The sequence below is a fragment of the Choloepus didactylus genome, chromosome 1 (genome assembly GCF_015220235.1).
Source record: "Choloepus didactylus isolate mChoDid1 chromosome 1, mChoDid1.pri, whole genome shotgun sequence".
Taxonomy (NCBI): Eukaryota; Metazoa; Chordata; class Mammalia; order Pilosa; family Megalonychidae; genus Choloepus; species Choloepus didactylus.
Window position 1 is genome coordinate 3,330,497 of NC_051307.1, and position 26,474 is coordinate 3,356,970.

A 26,474-nucleotide genomic window follows, 5' to 3' on the forward strand; every position below is an offset into this window, starting at 1 on the left:
GTTCTGTTGAATTGCTTTTGCATCTTTATCAAAAATATGTTGGCCGTACTTGTGTACAAGAGTTTTCTTTTCCACTGAGTTTTATGTCTCTTCTTCCACACATGGCCTTAGTTATTGTAGCATTGAAGAAAGTCTTAAAATTCTAGTTACTTTGCCTTTCCTTAAAACTTTTGAATAAGCTCGTCTACAGCTACAGAAACTTTCCTTAAAACTTTTGAATAAGCTCGTCTACAGCTACAGAAACTTTTGCCAGGATGCTTTTTATATTTTATTCAGAATTTTTAGTTGAATCAGTGGGAGTGATACAATATATTGAGTTTACTTCCATTTTGGCTCACACTGGAAGTTTTAATTTGGTTTTGAAATCAGATAAATTAATGAAATCTTTAGGCTGCCTTCTACTATGTTATAATAAACCCAGATTACCTTCTAACAATAAGCACTGTGGACGTTCTCTGGAGGTATGAATTGGAAAATTGCTTTTCTTTATTTCTTTTGAAACGGCTTTATTGGGGTCTGATTGATAGCAATAAGCTGCACATACCTAAAGGATACAATTTGATTAGTTTAGATATTTGTATATACCTGTGAGGCCATCACCACAAGCCATATAATGACCATATCCATTGCCCCCAAAGTTTTCTTCTGCCTGTTATCATCTCATTTCTCCCCACCCTCACTCCCAAGCAAGCGTCTGCTTTCTATCACTATAGACATTTTCTAGAATTTTATATACATGGATTATACAGTGTGTACTCTGTTTTTGTTTGGCTTCCTTCATAGCATAACTGTTCTAGATTGCTAATGCTGCCAGAATGCAAAACACCAGAAATGGATTGGCTTTTATAAAAGGGGTTTATTTGGTTACACAGTTACAGTCTTAAGGCCATAAAGTGTCCAAGGTAATGCATCAACAATCGGGTACCTTCACTGGAGGATGGCCAGTGGTGTCCAAAAAACCTCTGTTAGCTGGGAAGGCATGTGGCTGGCGTCTGCTTGCTCCCAGATGGCATTTCAAAATGGTGTTCTCCAAAATGTCTGCATCGGCTTCCAACAGCCGTCTTCAAAATGACTGTCTCAGCTCCAGCTCCTCTCTCAGCTTCCCTGCATTCTTTAAATGTCCTTCTTGGCTGTAGCAAGCTCGCTGCTTCTGTCTGAGCTTATATAGTGCTCCAGTGAACCAATCAGGGCCCATGCTGAATAGGTGGGGCCATGCCTCCATGAAAACTATCCAGTCAGAGTTATCACCTACAGTTGGGTGGGTCACATCTCCATGGAAACACTCAATCAAAGAATTACAAAGTAATCAACACCAATATGTCTGCCCACATGAGTTTATATCAAAGATAATGGTGTTTTGGGGGACATAATAGATGCAAACTGGCACAATGACTATTATTTAACATCAAAATTTCCTTTATTTCTGTTCTTTATAACCATCTCTGCAGGGATTACTCCCAATTGCACGTCTAAAGCCCCAGTCCCCCTCTAGAAAGTCAGATTCATGTTTCTAACTCTGTGGGACACATGTCTCTGAAGGCCCTTCAGCCCTCCACATCACCCCCCCGCCCCAGCATAATGATTTTGCAATACATCTGTCTTCCTGTTTGGATCAGTAATTCAATCCTTTTTTATTGCTAAGTAGCAGTCCATTTTATGAATATACTACAATTTATTTTTCCATTCATCTGATGGACATTTGAGTTATTTCAGTTTTTGACTATTGTTATTTGTATATTGACCTCATATCCTGCAACTTTGCTGAACTCAGATAAATGCTAATAGTTTTCAGTGGATTCCTTAGGGTTTTCTATGTACATGATTATGTCATCTTCAAATAGAGATAGTTTTCCTCTTTCCTTTCCAATTAGGATGCCTTTTATTTCATTTTCTCGCCTAATTGCCCAGGACATCCTTATCCTGTTGTGTGTGTTTAACTTTTTAAGAGATGTTCCCTTTTTTATCCTCCAGGATTCACCAGTGGTAACAATAGCTATCGTTTATTGCATACTTAACTGCTGGCAGACATTGTTTGAACCTGCTGGACTTCACATTCCAGAAGGGCAGGAATGTGTCTGTCACGCTGTACCAGAGACCAGGAGAGTGTCTGCCGTATTGTGGACAGTTGGGGATTGGATACATTCATTTATTTTAATTCTCACGACCATCTATTTCCAGGAAATGAAACTCAAGCTTAAGAATGTTAAGTGTTACTTGGAGGCTCAAAGCTGAGATTTGAACTAAGTTCTGTCTTACCTCAGGGTCTAGATCTTAACGAAGGAATTCCTAAAATGCAGGCTGTCAGTGAGCAGCTTTTATTAAGGAAGTGATAAAACTATGACTGTGAGTTGTAGCCTTTTGGCGTCCTCTCCCCTGAAATGGGCAGGACAGTCGAGGGACTGGCTCTGACCTTAATAGTCGTCCTCATGTCTGTCCTTGTGCCTCTGCTCTCTTCCCCCAAGAAAAATTAAACTGTTTGCAGTGGCATGCACACAGGCATTGTGGTCTGGGACTGCTCCTTGTTTGCACACTGCTTTTTGTCAGGGTGGGGAGATGTATGGGATCTTGGTTGCTTGTTTTCCTCCTGATTCTGTGCTGACCTACTTAGGAGGGCCAGAACGGACCGCAGGTGGCCAACTGTCCCTTTCTGGAGGAGTGAGGCTATAGGGCCTCGGTTTCGGGTTGGCACAGCAGGGCCAGTGTTTCTCCGTGGCTCCATGTGGCGGCTGACAAGGGCGTTTGAGGCCACAGCTCACCTACCCAATCCCACTTTGAGGTCGGAAAGACCCTGGTGTTAAGAAGGAGATAGGGTGCTGTAGGTGGACAGTTGGGGATCGTTTTTACCCTGGCTTCAGCCATATGCTACGGGTGGCCTAGAAGGCAATGCATCTGTGGCTTGAAGTGTGTTTTTTGGAAAACTATAGACCAAGTATGCTAATGATAGTAGACGTTACCTCAAACTGTGAAGGTAACCAAATAGTAGCAAACCAAATAGATGTGAGCAGGTTAAACAAATAATCTAATTAAAAACAAGAATAACAGCAGCAAAAACTGTGTCCATGGCAGGATGGCACTGGTGGTGACCCGATAATAAAGTTTCCCTCCCAGAACTTGTAGGAATTGCAATGGTCTGCATTTGTGACCTGCAGTAGGAACTTTGCCCTTGCCGGAAGACTGGGTTAGAAACCTCATTAAACCCTGGTTCAGGTGCTGAGTTTTGCTGGTGAATACTATTCGAGCAGCCTTCATAGTGCATTAAGGAGGTTACAGTGCATAGGTTTTGGATATGTGTGACAACTTGTCAACACAACTTGAAGAAAGGACTTAGAATTTGGACTCACTTTGTAGCCCATGAGGACCTGAGGATCCTGATTTGAGAACTGGGACCCTGCTCTAGAGGGAGCTGGTGTGGCTTTGTCTGACTCGATGGCATTTGCCATGGACTTTGAGCTTGCCCATGGGACTGCAAGGAGAGACTTCTGGTCTCTGCACATCTTGCTTTGCCAAGGCTCTCGTTCCCTGGGGTTGATTTCACGTTGTAATAAATAAACTGAGTGCTTCCTGTGTCCCGGGACTGTACCAGCCTGTGGGAATACAAAGACGAAGAGGCTGTGGGGCCTGCTGTGGACACCCTGACTCTAGAGGGGGAACCTGGTGTTTCAGCAGGCCACAGGAAAAGTGGCCCACGGCTGGCACGGGTGCCCTGGATCGGGGTGGCTGGCTTTTCTCGTTTATACTGTGCTGATTCCATCTTTGTTCAAAATTTTGAGATTTTGTTCATTATGGCTTTTTTTTCATTAATTTTGACTTTTAAAATTATTGCATTTTAAAAAAAGTATTTCATTAGTATGTTTTTTTTCTTGGTTACTGCATGTTATTGGTTGGATTGTGGCCCTCTCCAAAGATATGCTCATTTATTGTTCTATTTGTTTATATGTTCTATTTATTTATTTAACCTTCTTTTGAATTCACTGAGATGTTTTCTGAGTTCGTTTTTTCTTCTTTTAGTATCTTGGAAGTTTTACCTCTATTTTTTAGTCTTTTGGTGATTACCCCTTTTTAAAAGCATGTATGCTTAATTAATTGCCTAATGTCTTCACTGTCGATGTGAACAATAGAAGGGCCTTAGAAAACTTTAAAACCCATAACCTCTGTCCCAGATCACGTGCTTTTGTGGACAGTACTTTAGCTGTACTTGGGGTTTTTAAATCACATATATTAGACACTTTTATTGATGCTTTTTATTGCCAATGCTTCCTTAGCTGTGCCCACATCCCTCTTTACTCACTGTTTCTCCTTGTGTCACAGAACATTCTTCTGAGATCATTCTCCTTTTTTCCCAAAGACTGTGCTTCAAATTCTTTTAGTTCTGGCCTGTTTGGGGTAAAATTTCTAAGCTTTTCTTTGGCAATATTTTTATTTTACCCACTTTTTTCTGAAAATATTTTTGTTAGGTTTTCAAGTCTTAAGTTTACTATTATTTCCCTCTTTACTCGGAAGATCTAATTTCCTTGTCTTTCGACTTCCATTTTTGTTGTTGAGATCCCAGCTTTCAGGGTAATTGTTGTTCCTTTGTAGGTTATCTGCCTTTGCTCTCTGGCTGCTCATAAAATCTTTTCATCTTTGGTGTTGTACAGTCTGACTACAGTATGTGTGGATTTGTATTTATTTTTATTTATCTTTCTTGAGTTTTTTTGTGCTTCCTAAGTCTTAGCTTTTATCTCCTTGTTTCTGAAAAAGTCTCCACTATTATTTTTGTGATATTTTTCCTCCTCCATTGTCTCTATTCTTTCTCTCTCTCTCTCTTTTTAGTTAGTGGATTTGTGGGTTTACAGAATAATCATGTGTAAAATGCAGGGTTCCCATATACTACCCTATTGTTAGCACCGTGCATGGGTGTGGTACTTGTTACAATTGGTGAAAGGACATTTTGATAATTGTACTATTAACCACAGGCCACGGTTTAACTTAGGGTTCACAGTTTGTGTTGGGCAGTTCCATGGACTTTTTAAAAAAAAATTTTATTGTAGGAAAATTTATACAGCTTAAATTTTCCCCTTTTAACCACAGTCAAATATATACAATTCAGTACTGTTAAGTACATTCATGATGTTGTACTACTGCCACCATCCATCACCAAAACTTTTCCGTTGTCCAAAATAGAAACTGCATTTTAAGCCTTAATTTCCTATTAATTACCCCCCACCCCATCCCTTGGTAACTTATATTCTAGATTCTGACTCTATGAGTTTGCTCATTATTTATTTCATTCAATGTTCAATAGTATTGCTAATTATTTCGTATCAGTCAGCTCACACAGTATTTGTCCTTTTGTGTCTGAATTATTTCACTCAGCATGATGTCTTCAAGGTTCATCCATGTTGTTGCATATATCAGAACTTCATTTCTTTTTATGGCTGAACATTATTCCATTGTGTGTATAAACTACATTTTGCTTATCCATTTGGTTGATGGACATTTGAATTGCTTCCATCTTTTGGCAATTGTGAATACTGCCACTGTTAATATTGGTGTGCAAATATGTGTTCAAGTCCTTGCTTTCGGTTCTTTTGGGTATATTACCCAGAAGTGGGATTGCCAGGTTATATGGTAATTCTATACTTAACTTTCTGAGGAACTGCCAAACTGTCTTCCACAGCTGCTGCTCCATTTTACATTCCATTGTACAATGAGCGAGTGTTCCTATTTCTCCACATCCTCTCCAAAGCTTGTAACTTTCTATTTTTTAATAGTAGCCATTCTTGTGGGTGTCAGATGTATCTTATTGTGGTTTTGATTTGCATTTCCCTGGTGGCTAATGATGTTGAGCATCTTTTCATGTGCTCTTTGGACATTAGTGCATCTTCTTTGGAGAAATGTATTCAAATCTTTTTGCCCATTTTAAAATTAGGTTTTTTGTCTTTTTGTTGTTGTGTTGAAGGATTTCTTTTTATATTCTGGATATTAATCCTTTATTGGATGTGTGATTTCCAAATATTTTCTCCCATTCTGTATGTTTCACTTTCATGATAAAGTACTTTGAAGTACAGTAGTTTTCCATTTTCATAAGGTTCCATTTATATTTTTTTCTTTTGTTGTTTGTACTTTGGCTGTAAAGTCTAAGAAATCATTGCCTAGAAATAAGGGTCCTGAAGTTGCTTCCCCATGTTTTCTTTTAGGAGTTATATAGCTCTGCTTCTTGTATTTACGTCTTTGATCCATTTTGAGTTGATTTTTGTATGTGGTGGAGGTAGGAGTTCACCTTTATTCTTTTGCAGATGGAGATACTTTTCCCTGCACCATTTGTTGAAAAGACTGTTCTTTCCCAATTAAGTGGTCTTTGCTCACTTGTTAAAATTCAGTTGGCCATAAACGTGAGGGGTGATTTCTGAGTTCTCAGTTTGATTCCATTGGTCTATATGGCTGTCCTTGTGTCAGTACTGTGCTGTTTTGATTATGGTGGCTTTGTAATAAGTTTTAAATTGGGAAGTTTGAGCCCTCCAACTTTGTTCTTCATTTTCAAGATGATTTTGGCTATTTGGGACCCTTTACGCTTCCATATAAATGTGATGATTGGCTTTTCCAGTTCTGCAAAGAAAGCTGTTGGAATTTTGATTGGGATTGCATTGAATCTGTAAATTGATTTGGGTAGAACTGACATCTTAACAATATTTAGTTTTCAAATCCATGAACACACAATACTCTTCCCTTTAGGTCTCCTCTGATTTCTTTTATCAATTTTTGTAGTTTTCTGTGTACAAGTCAATTACATCCTTGGCTAGATTTATTTGTAGATATTTGATTATTTTAATTGCTATTGTAAATGGTATTTTTGCTTGATTTCTTCTTCAGTTGTTTATTGCTTATTTTATAGAAACACTATATATTGTTAGGTATTGATCTTTTACCTCACCACTTTGCTGAATTCATTAATTAGCTCTAAGAATTTTGTTGTGGATTTTTCAGGATTATCTGTATATAGAATCATGTCATCTGCAAATAGGAAAAGTGTTACTTCTTCCTTTCCAATTTGGATGCCTTTTATTTCTTTTTCTTGCCTAATTGTTCTGTCTAAAACTTCTAGTATAGTGTTGAATATCAGTGGTGACAGTGGGCATCCTTGTTTTGTTTCATATCTTAGAAGGAAAGCTTTCAGTTTTTCACCATTGAGTATGATGTTAGCTGTAGGTTTTCCATATATGCCCTTTATCATGTCGGAGAGGTTTCTTTCTATTCCTCATTTTCTAAGTGTTTTCATCAAGAAGGAATGCTGGATTTTGTCAAATGGCTTTTCTGCATCAGTGGAGACAATGTTTTTTCCCCTTCATTTTGTTTTTGTGGTGTATTACGTTAATTGATTTTCTTATGTTGAACCACTCTTGCATACATGGGCTAAAACCCACTTGATCATGGTATAATTATTTTAATGTGCCGTTGGATTTGACTTGCTAGTATTTTTTGAGGATTTTTTGCCTCTATATTCATAAGAGATACTGGTCTGCAACTTTATTTTGTTGTGGTATCTTTATCTGGCTTTGGGATGAGAGTGATGTTGGCATCATAGAGTGAATCAGGGAGAGTTCCCTCCTCTTCAGTTTCCTGGAAGAGTTTGAGTAGGATTGGTGTTAATTCTTCTTGGAATGTTTGGTAAAATAACCCTGTGAAGCCATCTGGTCCAGGGCTTCATTGTGAAATTTTTGATGACTGATCCAGTCTCTTCACCCGCTGTTTGTTTGTTGAGGTCTTCTATTTCTTTTGAGTTGGTGAAAGTAGTTTGTTTGTTTCTAAGAATTTGTCCATTTTATCTACTTTGTTGCTGTACAGTTGTTTATACTATCCTCTTATGCTCCTTTTTATTTCAGTGGGGTTGGTAGTAATGTACCCTTTTCATTTCTGACTTAAGTCCTTTGTGTCCTCTCACGGTTTTCCTTCGTCACTCTAGCTAAAAGTTTGTCAGTTTTATTGATTTTTTCAAGGAATCACCTTTTGGTTTTGTCAATTCTCTTTATTGTTTTTCTTTGTTCTCTATTTCATTTATATCTGCTCTAATCTTTGTTATTTCCTTTCTTCTGCTCGCTTTGGGTTTAGTTTGCTGTTTTCCTAGTTCTTCCAGTTTTGAGGTTAGGTCTCTGATTTGAAGTCTTTCTTCTTTTTTAATGTAAGCATTTAGAGCTGTAAATTTCACTCTCAGCACTGTCTTGGCTGCATCCCATAAGGGTTGGTATGTGTGCTTTCATTTTCATTCGCTTCAAGATATTTCCTAATTTTCCTTGTGACTTTCTCTTCAATCCATTGGTTAAGAGTACGTCATTTAATTTCTACATATTTGTGAATTTTCTATTTTTCCCTCTTTTATTGGTTTCTCGCTTTATTCCATTGTGGTTGGAGAAGATACGTTGTATGATTTCAGTATTTTTGAACTTACTGAGACTTGTTTTGTGACCTAAGATATGATCTCTCCTAGAGATGATGCATGTGCCCAGAGAGGAGTGTGTGCTCTGCTGCTTTTGGGGGAAGTTCTCTGTATGTCTGTAGGTCCGGCTGGTGTAGAGTATCATTCAGCTCTTCTGTTTCCTTATTGATCTTCTGACTACGTGTTCTACTCATCATTAAAAGTGCGTATTAAAGTCTCCTACTATTGATGTAGAACCATCAGTTTCTCCCTTCAAATCTGTCATTTGCTTCATGTAGTTTGGGGCTCTGCTGTTAGGTGCATATATATTTATAATTGTTACATATTCTTATTGAAATGGCCCCTTTATCAGTATATACAGACCATCTTTGTCCCTCATAACTGTTTGTGACTTAAGTCTATTTTATCTGATATTAGTTTAGCTACCATGGCTGTCTTTTGTTTACTATTTACATGGTGTATATTTTTCCATCCTTTCAGTTTCAGCTTACTTATGCCTTTGAATTTTTTATGCAATTTTATTGAGGTATATTCACATACCATGCAGTAATCCAAAGTGTACAATCAGTTGTTGACAGTATAATCCTATAGTTGTGCATTCATCACCACAATCAGTTTTGAATGTTTTCATTACTCCAAAAAATAAAAAATATAAATAAGAATCAAAATAAAAATAAAAGTGAAAAAGAACATCTCATACCCCCCCCCACTATTATTAATTTACTTTTTGTCCCCCTTTTTTCTACTCAGCTGTCCATACACTGGATAAAGGGAGTGGGAGCCACAAGGTTTTCACAATCACACAGTCACATTTTATAAGCTATATAGTTATACAATTATCTTCAAGAATCAAGGCTACTGAGTTGCAGTTCAATAGTTTTAGGTTTTTCCTTCTGGCTATTCTAATACTCTAAAATTAAAAAGTTATATCTATATAATGCATAAGAACAACCTCCAGAATGACCTCTCGACTCCATTTGAAATATCTCAGCAACTGAAACTTTATTTTGTTTCATTTCTCTTCCCCCTTTTGTCCAGAAGGCTTTCTCAATCCTATAATGCTGGGTCATGCTCATCCCCAGGAGTCATGTCCCGCACTACCCGGGATATTTACACCCCTGGGAGTCATGTCCCACATAGGGGGAAGGGCAGTGAATTCACCTGCCGAGTGGGCTTAGAGAGAGGCCACATCTGAGCAACAAAAGAGGTTCTCTGGGGGTGACTCTCAGGCACAATTATAAGTTATGCCTTTGAATTTAAGGTGAGTCTCTTCCAGATAGCATATAGTTGGGTCCTGCTTTTTTTTTTTTTTTTTTTTTTTTTAATCCATTCTGCCAATCTCTGCCTTTTGACTGAGGAGTTTAACCATTTATATTTAAAGTTAGTACTGATGATACAAGTCTTTTTTCTGTCATTTTGCTGTTTAGTCTTTGTAAGTCTTATACCTTTTTTGTACCTCAATTCTTCTGTTAATGTATACTTTCATATTTATTTAATTTTTTGTATTGTACCACATGAAGTTCCATCTCATTTCTGTCTGGATATACTTTTCATAGATTTTCCTTGTGGTTACCATGAAGTTAAGATTTAACATCCTAAATATATAACAATCTTATTTGATTTGATACCAACTTGACTTCGATAGCATACATATGCACTGTTCCTATATTCCTCTGTCCCCCAACCTGTTTTTTGTACTTGTTACAGTGAATGTACCAAAGATACAATTTGTTAGTCCAAACCAAAAATTTTTCATTACTTTTTTTTAAATTTTATTTTGAAATAAATTCCAACTTACAGAAACAGTTGCAAAAACAATACAAACCCCATACACAGAACTCCAGCATACCCTGACCTCCCTCCCCCGATACCCTGGTCCACCACCTTTAACATCCTGTCACACCACCATTTCTTTCTTTCCCTCCCTCCCTATCCATCATCCATCATCGATTGCTCTGTCTTCTGAACATATGGGAGCAAGCTGCACACATCCTTGAACAAACAATATAATTCATATATACATTTCCCGTGAACAAGAACATTCTTTTATGCAATCCCATTAAGCACAGCTAAGAAGTTCAAGAAATTCAACATTGATACAAAGCTTACATTCTATATTTCCTTTTTTTTTCTTATGTCCCATCTGTGTCCCTTTGAGCCTCCTCTCCTCCATCCTCAGATCCCATCCAGGATCATCCTTGGCATTTAATTGTCATTATCTTTTTAGACTTTTTTGTTTTCATTTGTGGAAACATATATACAGCTTAAATCTTCCCATTCCACTCCCTCCCTAGCATTCCATTAGTGGGATTAATCACGTTTAGAATGTTGCAATGCTATCACCTTCCCACCATCCATTACTAGAAATTTCCCTTCAACCAAACAGAAACCGTACACTCATTTCCTAACTCCCCATTGCCTCTTCCCACACTTCTCTGTAACCCATACTCCACTTTTCATTTCTATGGTCATATTCTCTGATACTTTCTTTGTGTTTATCATGGGGCTTAAAGTCAACCTCTTAAGTCTGTAACAATCTTGTTTTTCTTTGATACCAACTTAACTTCAATAGGACACATAAACTATGTTCCTATACTCCTCCATTCCCCCACCTTTATGTAGTTCTTGTCAAAAATTACATATTTTACATTGAGTCCAAAACCACTGATTTATCATTACAGTTTATGTATTTTAGATCCTGTAGGAAGTAAATAGTGGAGTTACAAATAAAAAATACAGTAGTATTGGTATTTATATTTACCATGTGATCTTTACTGGAAATCTTTATTTCCTCATGTGGTTTCAGTCAATTGTTTAGTGTCCCTTCCTTTCAGCCTGCTCAATTCCCTTTAGCATTTCTTATAGGACTGATCTACTGGTGATGAAGTCCCTCAGCTTTTCATTATCCGGGAATGTTTTCATCTCCCCCTCATTTTTACCCTCCAGGTGTTTGTGAATTTTCTAAGTCTCTGATGGTTATTGACTTCTATTTGTATTCCCTTATGGTCAGAGAATGTGCTTTGAGTAAATTCGATTTTTTTTTTTTAATTTATTGAGGCTTGTTTTATGTCCCAGCATATGGTCTATTCTGGAGAAAGATCCATGATCACTAGAGAAGAATGTGTGTCCTGGTGATTTGGGATGTAATGTTCTATATATGTCTGTTAAATTTCTCTATCTCTCTCTCTCCTTTCTTTATTTCTCTGTCAGTAGGGCTCCCTTTAGTATCTGAAGTAGGGCAGGTCTTTTATTAGCAAAATCTCTCAGCATTTGTCAGTGAAAAATTTAAGCTCTCCCTCAAATTTGAAGGAGAGTTTTGCTGGATAAAGTATTCTTGGTTGGAAATTTTTCTCTCTCAGAATTTTAAATATGTCATGCCACTGCCTTCTCGCCTCCATGGTGGCCACTGAGTAGTCACAACTTAGTCTTATGTTGTTTACTTTGTATGTGGTGAATTGTTTTTCTCTTGCTGCTTTCAGAACTTGCTCCTTCTCTTCAGTATTTGAAAGTCTGATCAGAATATGTCTTGGAGTGGGTTAATTTGGATTTATTCTATTTGGAGTTTGCTGGGCATTTGTGCTTTGTGTATTTATATTGTGTAGAAGGTTTGGGAAGTTTTCCCCAACAATTTCTTTGAAAACTCTTTCTAGACCTTTACCCTTCTCTTCTCCTTGTGGGACACCAATATGTCTTAAATTTGGATGTTTTATTTTATCTATCATATCCCTGAGATCCATTTTGATTTTTTCTATTTTTTCCCCATTCTTTCTTTTGTTCTTTCATTTTCCATTCTCTAGTCCTCAAGGATGCTGAGTCATTGTTCACCTTCCTCTAATCTTGTACTATGAATATCCAGTGTCTTTTTAATTTGGCCAACAGTTTCTTTTATTTCCATAAGATCTTATATTTTTTTTATTTACTCTTGCAGTTTCTTCTTTATGCTCTTCTAGGTTCTTCTTTATGTCCTTTATATCCTGTGCCATGCTCTCATTGTTTATCTTTAGTTCTTTGATTAATTGCACCAAGTACTGTGTCTCTTCTGATCTTTTGATTTGGGTGTTTGGGTTTGGGTTCTCCATATCGTCTGGTTTTATTGTATACTTTAAGATTTTGTGTTGTTTTTGGCCTCTTGGCATTTGCTTTACTTGATAGGGTTCTTTCAGGGTCTAAAAAATACCAATCTCTAATTTGTCAGATCTACAGCTTGGTGGCGTATACTTTCTCTAATTAACCAGCAGATGGCACCCACAAGTCACCTATTCCCCTCAAGTCAGTTCTCCCCAACTTTGTCTTTGTGGTGTGTGGGGGTCTGACTCTTGTGGGGTTCAATTGGTACACCAAGTTTGGGTATGTTGTTGGAGCTGTCCGCCCTGAATGTGGGGCATGTGTCTGAGTGGTTAGGGAGGCAGGGCAGCTTTAATAATCAAACCTCCCAGGTGTTCCCAGAGATTTAAGGCTGTTGCAAGAGTCCAAGCCTTCACCTCAGTCTCACCACTGATTGTCTCTGCTGCTGACCCACAAGTCCTTGGTATTGGCGTAGGGTCCCTGGGATTTCTGAGCAGATCCCCCTTCCCAGCTGTGCTCTTCCAGGACCTCTGCTGAGGGAAGGTTGTGCCATGTCACAAGTGCGTGCCAGCCCTCCAGGGAAGCCCTGGGCCACCGTGCAGGGGCATTCCCACCCTGCCATAAAGATGGTTGAATGGGGCATGTTAATTTCCCCCTTTTCGCATAGCTCCGCCTTCCCAGCTCTGGGACAATTAGCTGTGGGTGCCCTAAAGGCCACTGTCCATGGCCAATATTGTGGCATGTGCGCGGTGTGCGGGAAACACTCCTTGTCACACTGGGACCCTTGGTGCAGCTCTCTGCTATGGGTCTGGCCCCGGGCATGAGCGTCCCCAGCCCGCTGGGGAGATGGTTGTAAGGGGCGTGCTTTCTTTCTCCTTTTGGCTTCCCTCTGTCCCCCAGCCTCGAGACAATCAGCAGCATGTGTGGGAAGGGCTATCCTCCACACCAGACACCAAGGCGTTGGGACAGCCCGCTCCTGCCGTGCTTTACTGCATGGTTCTCACTGTTGTATCTGCAGTTGGTTCGAGTTTTTTTTTTTTTTAAAAGGACTAGTCCGCCTCCAAATGCCAACCCATGGTTTCCCCACACCGCAGCATGGCTGCCGGACTTTCAGCCGGCTCACTCACTTGTTTCAGAATGCAGACTCCCGGTTTCACCAAATGCATGGTCCCTGTGGATTTAGCAGACCTTGTCCGGCTGGTGCATTGCTGGAAGTGATGTTCTGGGTCACTTTCTGGCTTTTATCTAGTATTTTTCATGGAGGTGTTTTTTGCCCTGTCTCTCCTAGCTGCCATCTTGGGTTCTCTCTCATTACTTTTTATTCATTTGCATTTTATCAGTTTTACGAAGTCAGAAGTGGCGTTACACAGCAGAAAATACAGTCCAGGGGTGCTGGCATTTATAATTACCCAACTGGTTACCTTCGCCGCAGCTCTTTAGTTCTTTATGCCGGTTTGAACCACTTTCTGGCTTCCCTTCCTTTCAGCCTGAAGAGCTCCCTTCCCCTTGCCGGTGGGGCTGCTCTGGTGGAGACGGACTCCCCCAGCCTTGTTCATCTGGGAGGGTCTTGATCGCTCCCTCAGCTTTCAGTGAATGTGTTGCTGGGTATAAAGCTCTTCATTGCAAATGTTTCCTTTCAGCACTCTTAAGTTTTCCAGCCCGCTGCCTTCTTGCCTGCGTGGTTTCTCGGGAAACTGAGACTCCCTTGTACATAAAACGCTGCTTTCCCCGCAGCTTTCAGAACGCTCTCCTTGGTCTTTACGTTCAACTGTTTGATCAGTATGCGAAGGAGCATATTTTTCTTCAAGTTCATTCTGTTTGGTGTCCTCTGGGCTTTGGATGGGTGTAATCATGTCTTTTGCTAGGTTTGGCAAGTTCTCTATCATTATTTCTTGGAATACTCCTCCTGCCCCTTTCTGTTTTTCTCCTTCTACTGGGACCCCCATATAATGTGTACATTGGTGTGCTTGATGGTGTCCCACAGGTCTCTTAGGCTGTTTTTCCTTTTTGTAATTCTTTTTTTTTCTGCTCCTCAGCTTGACTCAGTTGTCTTAGCTTCGAGTTCACTGATTTTTCTGCCAGGGACAATATGCTGTTAAAACCTTCCTGGGAATTTTTCCTTTCAGTTATTGTGGTCTTCAACTTCAGTAGTTCTGTTTGATTCCTTTTTAAAATACTTGTCTCTTTACTGAAATTCTCATATTGTTCATTCATTATTTTCCTGATGTCCTTTAGTTCATTCTCTGTATTTTTCCTTCACCTCCTTGAGCATATTGAAGATCATTAAAAAAAAAAAAATCTTTGTTCAGTGTATCCACAGTCTGGTCATCTTTATTGGTGATTTTTCTCTGGATTTTGATCCTCTTCCTTTGGATGGGCCATCCATTTCCAGATTCTTTGTCTTGTAATCTTTTGTTGCACACTATACATTTTACTATTTTAAAATGTTAATTCTGGGATTTATTCCCTGAGATGTCTGTTTCTTGAGTTTGTATATAGCTAGTGATATGGCAGAGATTTTCTTAGGTGTCTGAAGTTAAGAAAACCAAGCACTGGAAGATCTGCACAAGTCAGCAAACCAAAATGTTTCAGATGACCAATGCATGATATTATGAAATCACATGTGGGTGAAAGATCCATTCAAAGTGCAAAGTAGACCAATGTGTTTTAATGTAACAGAGTATGAAAAATTCATTGAAATGGTTTCAGATTCCACATTGCACTCAACATCTAACAAACTACCACAAATGCAAGTGGTAACCAAAAGAGAGCTAGGATAGGCCTACTAACATCAGATAAAACAGACTTTAAGTCTAAACTGTTACAAGGGTCAAAAAGAGTTACTAAATACGGATAATAGGGTTAGTTCCACAAGAAGACAACAATTAAAGTGAAAGGATGGAAAAATACATAGCATGCAAGAAGGAACTACTACTAGTTGAGTTTTGGTATGGTATCAAAGAAGAAAATCCACAATTATCTGAAAAGGCTACTCAAATACTTTTTCCTTTTCCAACCACATGTCTAAGTGAAGCTGGATTTTCTTCATATACTTCAATCAAAACAAGATATCCCAACAGACTGAATGCAGAAGCAGATATGCAGATCCGACAGTCTTCATTAAAGAGGATTTGCAAAAGTGTAAAACAATGCTACTCTTCTCACTAAAGTTTTTTTTTCTTTTGTAAGTGGACATTTTTTTCATAAAAATATGTTATGTTTATGTGTAATGGGTTTATTGTTGTTATTTTTAGATGAATTAATAAAATATCTGTGTCTTCAAAAAAAAAAAAACAAAAGAAAAAGAAAACCAAGCAAAGCATAAAACCCCTTCCCCAGTCTTCGCACTGGCTCTGCAGTGGCCGTGCTCTCTGACAAAGCTGAGCCCCCCCAGCAGGAAGGTCAGCCCAAGTGAATGCAAGGTGCTGAGTCCTCCCTGTCTCTCCTGGGCCTCTTCTCCTGGGCTTGTGCTCGCTGGTGGCCTTAAGAGTCACCTCTTCACAGGATTTGAATGCCCCTCTCTTTCCAGGAGATAGGCCTTTCCCTCTCCCAGGTGTTCCTCTGCAGGACTTAGAGCAGGTGAGCCTGTACCCCAGGCCGCCTGCCTCAGTTGTTCCCTGTACAGCTTTCCTTGGCTCAGGCTGCTTTTGCCTGGGAGGGGGACGTGCTGGAGAGGAGTCTCCCAAGTCAGTCTTTCCCAGCTGGAACAATGCCAGGGACCACAGAGGAAGTGCTCGCTGTCTCCACACTGCCCAGGAAAGGGATGAGGGAGGAGTCAGGAAGGGCGCCAGGAGCTCCTCCCAGGGCTCCCCAAAGCTGCACTGTCTTGACTCTGCCCCTGTCCAGCAAATGCAGCCCTCACTGTCCCCCGCAGTTCTGAGGACACGTACCGTCAGTTTGTCTCCTCTGCTTTGTCTGGGGCGGGTTGGAGCAAGGGCCGCCTGCAGAGCCAGGCTCCCAACCATCCAAAGTCGCTACCCAAAGGCCGCAGTCAGCAATTGGCCCTAAGCCCTCCCCAGATCTTGGGAAGTGGATTTTTATGTCTCTTCTGGCACCAGCAAGCTAGCCAGGGGCTGGACCCTGTGCTGCCTGCAGCGAGAGCAGGAGCTGGATGGTGGTAACCGTGCTGTGGAGAGAGCTTGTACTGGTCTTCACCGTGATTTACCAGCCTCTGCCTCCCTCTCCTCTCCAGATGCTTTACAGAGTTCTGCTGGAGTCCAGAGTTCCAAAAGAGCAGATTCCAACAGCTCCTGCCTGTCTAACAGCTATTCTGGGGAAGGCCGGGTTCGTGGAGCTCCCTGCCCCGCCATCTTCCCTCCACCCTTCTCTCTCTGTCCTTTCTTTATGGAGCTCTGGTTAGAAGGCTGAACGTTCCCACTTTAGCCTCCTTGTTTTCTTACCTCTCGCATGCTTTTTCATCCCATTCCATCTCTGCTATATTTTCTATATTTTCTTTAGCTCTGTTTTCTGCTTAGTATTTTCTTTTCCTTTTGAGTTTTATGTTTCAATTATTATAGTCTTCATTTTTTAAGTTTTAATAGTTTTTTAAATTGCCTGTTCATTTATAATACTCATTAGCTTCTTGATCATTTTTAATTTCTTTTCTTTTTTTTTAACTTATTTACACCTATTGAGCATCCTCATTTTTTGGTCTATAATTGATGATTATATTGTAAGAAAGTGTTTTGGTTCTGGCTCTTGTGCTGAGTGTTATGTATAAGGTCTTGTTTTTTCATGTGTTTCCTGGTTTACATGGTGAACTCACATTGGTTAGTACTGTATTTGTGGGAATTCTTTGAAGAAAGTTCTTTTCTGTAAGAGAGTATGTGTGTTCACTTTGACCAGGAAGCTGGGGGGCCACTTTCCTGGATTTACTTTATATTAAGATTACTGGCTTGTGGACTTTTGGGCCAAGCTTGAGACAGACAAGATTCCTTGATGGTTTTCCAAGTTCACTCTTTCCTAGCCCTGTGCAGGGTATGCGATCCGAGTCCCTGCCTGAGCCCTTTCCTCCTGCCTCCCTGCAGCAAGCCACTAAACTGGAAGCTCCAGGCCACCCGGAATCTACTGTCTGTAGCACTCACCTCCCTGAGTATGTGCCCTCACTTCATTCCTGGTCAGAGATGTTTTTCCTTCATTTCTTGCAAGCTCCTTCATGCTTTCAAGGGTTTTGAAAAAATATTTGTCAAGGCTTTTTTATTGCTCTGCTGTGTGAAGGTTTTGGGCTTTCTGTATTCTGTAATATTGTCAGAAACCAAAGTCCTTTAGTTTCCAATTTTCGTTGGAACCCTTATTGCCGGTTATAATTTAGTGCCCAAGACAGCTTGTAGAATCCTCTCTGACTCAGGATGCATATTGAGATGGTCAGTGCTGTTGTGCTCGTCGTCACTTGTTCTGTGGATTAAACAGGCTTGCGTGGTCTGACCTGTTACCCAGATGTTACGTATAATGTTCACTTAATAAAAAGATATGATTAGCTTTTATACAGCTGAATTGAACTTTTAGAGTAGAGTACCCTTATGGATCAAGGGCTACTTGTATATGTATGCAGAATTGGTAATAAAATAAGAAAGATGAATTAATAAAAATGGTTTTTGAGGTTCCTGCAGGGCCTTCTCTGCACCCTTGTCCTTGATTATGGGAGCCTATAAATGGTGGGATTACATGAAATTACTGCTAGAGTTTCCTTTTTTTACTGCTCTGTCATCTACACTGTAGGACTGGACACCTGACACATAAGGCATCTCCTCTGTTTGCTAAGGTCCTGCCAGCCAGGAGCGGCCTTTAGGTGCAGTGCAGTGTGGAGGGGCTGACACCTCACCACGTCCTTCTGCATTTCAGGCTGATGCTGATGTCCCTGTACAACGTGAGCATCAATTTGAAAGGCCTGAAGTACATCAGCGAGAGCCCAGGATTCATCCCCCTGCTGTGGTGGCTGCTTGGTGGTAAGGAGGGGGGTCGCCTGCACAGCCACAGCTCATGCACCTGGCACAGGGGGGCTTGGTTCCAGACCACTGCGATAAAGCAGGTTGCATGAGGTGCACAAGGTTTGTGGTTTCCCGGGCATATCAAAGTAACGTTTACACCACACTGTAGGCTATTAAATGTGCACTAGCACTGAGTCTAAAAAATCAGTGTACACACACACCTGAATTAAAGAGTAACTTTATTGCTAAAAACTGCTGGCTGTCACCTGAGCCTTCAGTGAGTCATGATCTCTTTGCTGGTGGAGGGTCTGGCCTTGGTGTTGATGGCTGCCAAAGGTTGGGGTGGCTATGGCTGTTTCTTAAAATAAGACAACAATGAAGTTTGCCACATTGATGGACTCTTCATTTGATTTGAACATTTAGAGGCCCCTGTAGGGTTATTAATTGGCCAAATTTCAGAATTGTTGTGGCTCAGGGAATAGGGAGGCCCAAGGGGAGGGAGAGAGATAGGGAACGGCTAGTCCATGGAGCAGTCAGAACACACAGCATTTATTGATTAAGGGTGCCACCCTATATGGGTGCGGTTCATGACACACCAAACAAGTTACACAGGTAACGTTGCAGATCACAGATCACCATCACAGAAATAATAATAATGAAAAAAGTTTGAAATGTGATAGTTACCAAAATGTGACACAGAGACATGAAGTGAGCACCTGCTGTGGGAAAAATGGTGCCAGTGGACTTGCTTGACGCAGGGTTGCCTGTGCTCTGTAGCTGAAATACATCTTAAAGATTTAGAAATTAGAATTGAGCCTCCAAAGATGATATAATTCCTTTTAAGACAATGGTTGCAAGTTATAGAAAACCCCATGGTGTGCTGAAGGGTATTTCTGGTTTTGTTTCTGAAGTATTGCTTTCAATTTAGTTACAGTTTAGGGGTGGTCCTGTGATCAGTGATAAGTGATCAGAGACAGACTGTAAATGGCTTTGATCTGTCCCCTCCTCCGAGGACAGCACAGTGTGTGGGTATATGCAGCTTTGACTATAAGGTAAAGGAAAAGCCCCATTGTTAAAGAATTTATGTAAAAAAAATCTGAGAGATACTGCACTGTGTGTGATGGTTTTATATGTGTATTTTCTTTGAAATAAAAAGCTACCTTTTACTGCTTCTTCACCCTTCCTACTCACCCTTAACACCAATTTCACCTAAAACTTTGTCCCAATATGTTATTGTAATTTTTAGCAATATATATTTAGTAGGTACACGTCTTGCTCAAAAATGCTAAAAAATGTGACTTTTGTTATATTTTCTTAATTCAACTTACTCTTTTTGAGCTTCAGTCCCATTTGCTAGTTGATGCGGTTTGCTAATGCTGCCAGAAATGGATTGAATTTTATAAAGGGGGTTTATTTGGTTACACAGTTATGGTGTTAAGGCCATAAAGTGTCCAAGGTAAGGCATCAGCAATCGGGTATCTTCACTGAAGGATGGCCAATGGTGTCTGGAAAGCCTTTGTTAACTGGGAAGGCAGGTGGTTGGCGTTTGCTTCAAGTTCTGGCTTCAAAAAGGCTTTCTCCAAAATGTCAGTGTTGGCTTCCAACAGCCATCTTCAAAATGTGTCTCTCAGCTTCAGCTTCTCTTGGGGTGTTTTATCCTCTCTTAGCTCTAGCACCTCCTTCTTTCTGTGCACACTTTTATACGACTCCAGTGATTCAATTAAGACCCACCCTGAATGGGTGGAGTAGCACCTCCATGGAAATTATCCAATCAAAGGTCTTACCCACAGTTGATTGTGTCACATCTCCATGGAAACACTCAATCAATAGGTTCGAACTTAATCAACACTAATACGTCTATGTCCCTCAAAAGATTGCATCAAAGAATATGGCTTTTCCTGGGGGACAAAATATACAAACCAGCACAGTAGCAGATTCTTATTTTTGTTAACAGCTTCAGTATGGTATAATTGACATGCAGTAAAGCACAAGTATTTAAAGTAAACAGTTTGATAAGCATTGCCATAAATCCACACCTGTGAAAGCATCACCATGATCAAGAGTGTGCACATGCCCTGCACCCCCATAAGGTGCCTCCTGCCCCTTGGGTCCTTCCCCACCCGTGCCTCCCAGCCTCTCTCTTGGACAATCACTGGCCTCCTTTCCACACCACAGCTGGGTTTCATTTTCTACAATTTCTTGCAAATGGAATCAAACATTTTGTGTTCTTTTTTTGCCCAGCACCTTTCACTCAGCATGATTTTTTGAAACCTATCCATATTGTTGTGTGTATCAATAGTTATTCCTTTTTATTGTGAACTAGTACTCCTTTTTGTAGATATGCCACATAGCTGTTGAGGGGCATTTGGGTTGTTTCCACGATTTGGTTCTTACAGCTAAAGCAGCTGTGAACATTCATGCACATCTTTGCATGGACAAGTGCATCCCGTCGCCAGTAGCTGCGTGTTGATTGGTTGCATGTTGTTGCCAGCACTTGGGAAGGTCGTTTTGTTCCAGTAGGGGCGTTATGGTACCTCATTGTGGTTTTAATTTGCATTTCTGTTATGACTTATGATGTTGAGAATCTTTTCATGGGCATACTTATTTGCCATCTGTATATCTTCTTTGATGAAGTGTCTGTTCAAATCTTTTGCCCATTTTAAAAATTGGGTTGTCTGTTTTCTTATTATTGAGTTTTAAGAGTTCTTTATATATTCTGGATACAAATCCTTTGTCAGATAGTGGTTTGCAAATATTTTCTCCCAGTCTGTGGCTTTTCTTTTCATTTTCTTGAGTGTCTCTTGAAGAACAGGAGTTCTTAATTTTGTTGATGTTTAATTTATCATTATTTTTCCTTTATGCACTGTGCTTTAGTATAGAAATCTTTACCTAACTCCAGGTCACAAAGATTTTATAATATGTTTTCTTCTAAAAGTTTTAAGGTTTTGCATTTGCTTTTAGGAGGTCTGTGGTCCATTTTGATTAATAGCAGTGTGTGTGGACAGGTGTGAACCACGCTTACTTTTTTTACATAAAGCTATCCAACTGATTGAGCACATTTGTTGGAGACTCTCCTTTCTCCATGGAATTGCCTTTATACCTTTGTTGAAAATCAGTTGGCCTTCTATGGGGGGTTTAGTTCTGGATTCTTTGTGCCCCTGTTCCATTTTTGTATCATGCCAATACACACTTTATAATAAGTCTTGATATCGTCATAATCTTAAAGTCAGGTAGTGTCTGTCTCCAACCTTATTCTTCTTTTTCAAATTTGTTTTGGCTATTTCTCAGTCCTTTGCACTTCCTTACGAAATTGAGAATCAGCTTGTCAATTTCTACCAAAAAAAAAAAAAAAAAGCCTGTTGGGATTTTTATTGTGATTCTTTTCAGTTGGCAGTTTAGTTAGGGGAGAGTTGACGTTTTAACAATATTGAGTCTTCCATGAACACAGGGTGCTTCTTCACTTATTTGGATCCTCTTGGGAGTCAGGGGTCTCATGAGTTTCCTGCACATTTTCCGAGCAGGACACTGACTGCCTTTTTCCCCAGCTGCCTTTTTTTTTTTAATTCAGTTTTTTTGAGATATATTCATACATCATACAGTTATCCATGGTGTACAATCAGCTGTTCACAGTACCATCATATAGTTGTGTATTCATCACCCCAATCTATTTTTTGAACATTTTCCTTATACCAGAAAAAGTAAAAATAGGAATAAAAAATAAAAGTAAAAAAGAACACCCAAATCATCCCTGCCACCCTAGTTTTCATTTAATTTTTGTCCCCATTTTTGTACTCATCCATCCATACACTGGATAAAAGGAGTGCGACCCACAAGGCTTTCACAATCACACTGTCACCCGTTATAAGCTACATTACTATTTAGTGCCCCTGTAAGGCAGCCCACTGGTGTCCGTAGCCCTTTGGGAACTGGGTCTTGATGAATCAGCACAAATGCCCGTACTTGGGCTGCGGCTGCTGCTGTGTGTAATAAAGTTCTTTGCTCCGATGCAGGCGTCTCGAGCCTGGCCCCGCACTCCTGGAACTGTGGCAGGCCGACTTGGTAGCTACAAGTCAGGTGACATCCTGGACTTTCTGCAAATAAGGGCAGGCTTCAGGCTATGTTGTAATAACCCCCTGTCCCCAGGGTGGGATACTTGACCAAACAGCTTTTTATTTCTCTTGAGAATTTGAACTAGGAGACCCGTGGAATCAGTGGTAGGGCTTGCACTTGACCTCTAGCATAACTTACTGAGGTCGGTTGTCATGTTGGGTCATGTGCGAGCAGGATGCCAGTTGTGGGGTGGTGGGAGGGAGAGAAGAATTGAATGAGGTCATCTGCACTCTTTAACAAGCTAGTCACTGCTGTAAGTGCTTTACAGACATTTGCAGATGGACTTTTCTCAGTATTCCTATAAGGTAAATGTTGCAATCTTTTCTATTTTATAGTTGAAGAAACCAAGGCACATAGAGGTGAAGTAACTTTCCCTGGGTGGGAGAGGTGGGGTTAGAAACCCAGACAGACTGGCTGCAGATCCCATGCACTCACCCTCCACAAGCCTCCCGAGCAGGGAGGGCCTCTCGGGGCAGGCGCCTTGGGTCTTGGTGACCCGAAGCCCCTGCTTCCCATCAGGCCCAGCCGTGTGTGGCTTCCAAGGCAGGTCCTGAAACAGCGGCAGCCGGGGCTTTTGACTGTGTATTCCCTACGGCCTCCTTAGCTCTGGACTCCTGCATAGCGAAAAAACTATATGCGTCTCATTTGAGTTCCTGACACCCCTGAGAGACAGTGCTCTTCATTAGGGTGGACTGGCTCCACTTTAACCTTGGCATGTGGTTGTTTCATCCTGACCTCAGTGTGCCTTTTGCCCCTCTGGTTGTGAATGAGTAAGCTGGCGCATCCCTCGGAAGCCGTGAGACTGACAAAGAACGCCAGTGAACAGCTGATGGGGATGGAGTGTTGGCATGACATTGGGGTGGGGATCACATGTTATATTGCTGTTGATGCAAACTAGCATTACGATCATGTTTTAACAGTGGTGCTGCATGTCTTACTCATGTTTACAATGTTGAATAGGCATTGTTCCAGTTTGTTAATACTGACTGCCTTTTTTGCAAAACCCCAGAAATGGATCGGCTTTTATAAAGGGGGTTTATTTGGTTACACAGTTACAGTCTTAAGGCCATAAAGTGTCCAAGGTAACGCATCAACAATCGGGTACCTTCACTGGAGGATGGCCAATGGTGTCTGAAAAACCTCTGTTAGCTGGGAAGGCACATGGCTGGCATCTGCTCCGGAGTTCTGGTTTCAAAAAGGCTTTCTCCCAGGACGTTCCTCTCTAGGCTGCAGCTTCTCTCCAAAATGTCACTCTCAGTTGCTCTTGGGGCATTTGTCCTCTATTCGCTTCTCTGCTTTCAAAGTCCATCTCCAAAATGTCTCTGTAAACTGCAGTTTCTCTCTCAGCTCCTGTGCATTCTTCAGTGTCCCTCTTGGCTGTAGCAAGCTTGCTCCTTCTGTCTGAGCTTATATAGTGCTCCAGTAAACTAATCAAGGCTCATGCTGAATGGGTGGGACCATGCCTCCTTGGAAATTATCTAATCAGAGTTATCACCTACAGTTGGGTGGGTCACATCTCCATGGAAACACTCCATCAAAGAATTACAATGTAATCAACACTGATATGCCTGCCCACACAAGATTGCATGAAAGATAATAGCATTTTGGGGGACATGATACATCCAAACTGGCACAGGTGTGTAAGCCCATTATTTGGCTGGTCCAGGTACTGCAAAATGTCATTTATTTCTCCAGTGTAAACCTTTGTTCCGAACTCCAGGCCCGTGTTTCCAGCCATCTAGTTGACATCTCCATATGGATATCTTATGGCTATTCACCCATATTCAGACTAAACTACTAATCGCCCCCCACACCACACTCTACCTGCAGCCTTCCCAGTCTCAGCTGATGGCGGCTCTTTTTCTAATTTCCCAAGCCTTTAAAACCCTTAGAGCGATTCTTTACCCTTTTTTCTCTCATACTTCCATCCTGTCTGTTGGGAAATCCCGGTGGCTCTACTTTCCATCACTTCTCACCGTCTCCCACCACCACCCGGGCTTGCGCTGCTGTCATCTTTTGCTCAGAGCACTTGAGTGGACTCCCACGGGTCCTTACGCAGTCCGTCCTAGCAGGCCATGAAGAGGGGTGAGGGGATGGGGAACAGACCCCTGACCAGCCCCTGACTGGAAACAGTCAAAATGCTGGGGTGAGAGTGTAATGAACACCTTGTTAAAATGCTCCTCTGAGCTATTGAAAAAAGGAATTACATCCAGAGCACAAAAACCAAGAGAACTGAGCTGGCTCTTGCTTTGAAGGCATCTGTCAACTTGACCTTCAGTTTCAGGGCCTCACAGGGAGTGGGGGACAGAAGACAAGCCCCAGGTCCCCAAGGTGTGAGGTCTAATAGTGGACTCTCAAGAGAATGAGGGTCAACTAAGGACACTCCTCCAACCCTTGGGACTGAGGAAAGTTGCCAGCTTTGACCTTTGGCACCGAGAGTAGTAGGGGGAAAATCTCTTCTGAGAATTAATAACCACAGATGGTTTTTATGCAAGTTTATGCCTTGATTCTAACTACCTGAGTGGTCCAAAATATCTCTAGCCAAGAATTTAGTTTAAAATGATCCTTGGTTGGTAGAGTTTCTAGCCATTTAGGAAAAAATTCAAATTCTTTCTGGAGGATTCTTTGGCTTCAACCAAGACTTTGAGGAATTCTTACAGTAAAGCGCCAAAAACCTGAGCTCACAAATTAAAAACAGAAAGCATAGGGAAATGTCATTGATGAAAGCCAACAGAAATAACAGACTTGTAACATAAGACCTGCAGAAGATTTCAGATATAAGAATTATCACTCCAGTAGAAATTAAGTGTTTTAACATGTTTAAAGAAATAAAGAAGGGATTAAAATATGAGTGTAAAAAGTAAGAGATTATAAAAATACAAGGTAAGATCTGAAAAAGAATCAAGTATTTCTGAAAATGAACAATATAATGGTTACAATTAAAAATTTATGTGGGCAGTTTTTAACAGCAGATTATACACAGTTGAAGAGATAATTAACTTGATTGACAGATCGAGAAATTATCCAGAATGAAGCACAGAGAGTCAATGAGATGAAAAATATGTGATGCAAAAGACATGGAAGGAAAAGACTAAGAATTTAGCATGTCCATTAATCAGCGTTCTGGAACAAGGGAGAGAGTGATGAGGGCAGAAGCAGCATTTAAAGAGATGGTGGATGAGGTGTTTCCCAAACTGACGAAAGAAACCGATCCCTCCTTTGAGAAGCCCGCCTATTCTAAGCAGGATAAACGAGGAGAGCCCAGACACATAAAGTAAACTGCAGAACTCCCATACAGGACAGGTGTTAGAGATGGGTGGGCAGCAGAGGTGCATGCTGGCAGAGTAGTGGCACTGAGGCTGATAGCTGTCCCCTAACAGCAGCCACGGAGCACCTCAAGGCCGCGAGAGAAAAGGAACGTTGGCCCCAAATACTGCACAGCCCCCCTCCAAATACGTTTCAGGAACAAGAGTGAATAGAGATATTTTCAGGCAGACACAGTCTGAGAGTCCATCGGCCAGTGAAGCTCCCCATCAGGAGACTCTAAAGGGTATACTCCAGGTGGAGGGTGGTCTCAGGTGGGAGGAATGAGATGCAGGTAAGAAGGACGGTCAGAGAGCGGGAGCCATGCTCAGTGTGAGTAGACAGCGACCGCTTAAGACAAAACAAGCAGAAGGCAAAGCAGCGGCATTAGAATACCAGGAGGGTGTCACGTGCACTGTGTTTTGCTGTCCTGGACAGTTTCAAGAGGAGGGTAGAGATAACAATTAATTTTGGACTTTGATAAGATGCGTGCAGGTAAAATTTCTAGGTTAGCATGGAGATAATAAAAATAGAGTATGTAACAGTGCAGGATAAATGAAATGTGAAAAGTAATTCAAAAGACAGCAAGAAAAGATAGAAAAAAGAAATAAAAATATCAGATGGAAGTAATTTTTTAAAATGCAGTTACAGTAAGT

At 40.8% G+C, this 26,474-nt stretch overlaps 1 protein-coding gene across 3 annotated transcripts in view; it reads left to right on the forward strand.

Moving 5' to 3' along the window:
* LOC119529975 (heat shock transcription factor 2 binding protein) overlaps positions 1-26,474 on the forward strand; it is a 152,450-nt gene that overhangs the window by 91,304 nt on the left and 34,672 nt on the right. For all 3 annotated transcript variants that reach the window (XM_037830925.1, XM_037830915.1, XM_037830936.1), the window contains exon 8: positions 18,320-18,423. In XM_037830925.1, the coding sequence (XP_037686853.1) occupies positions 18,320-18,423 (104 nt within the window). The remainder of the gene's footprint in view (positions 1-18,319; positions 18,424-26,474) is intronic.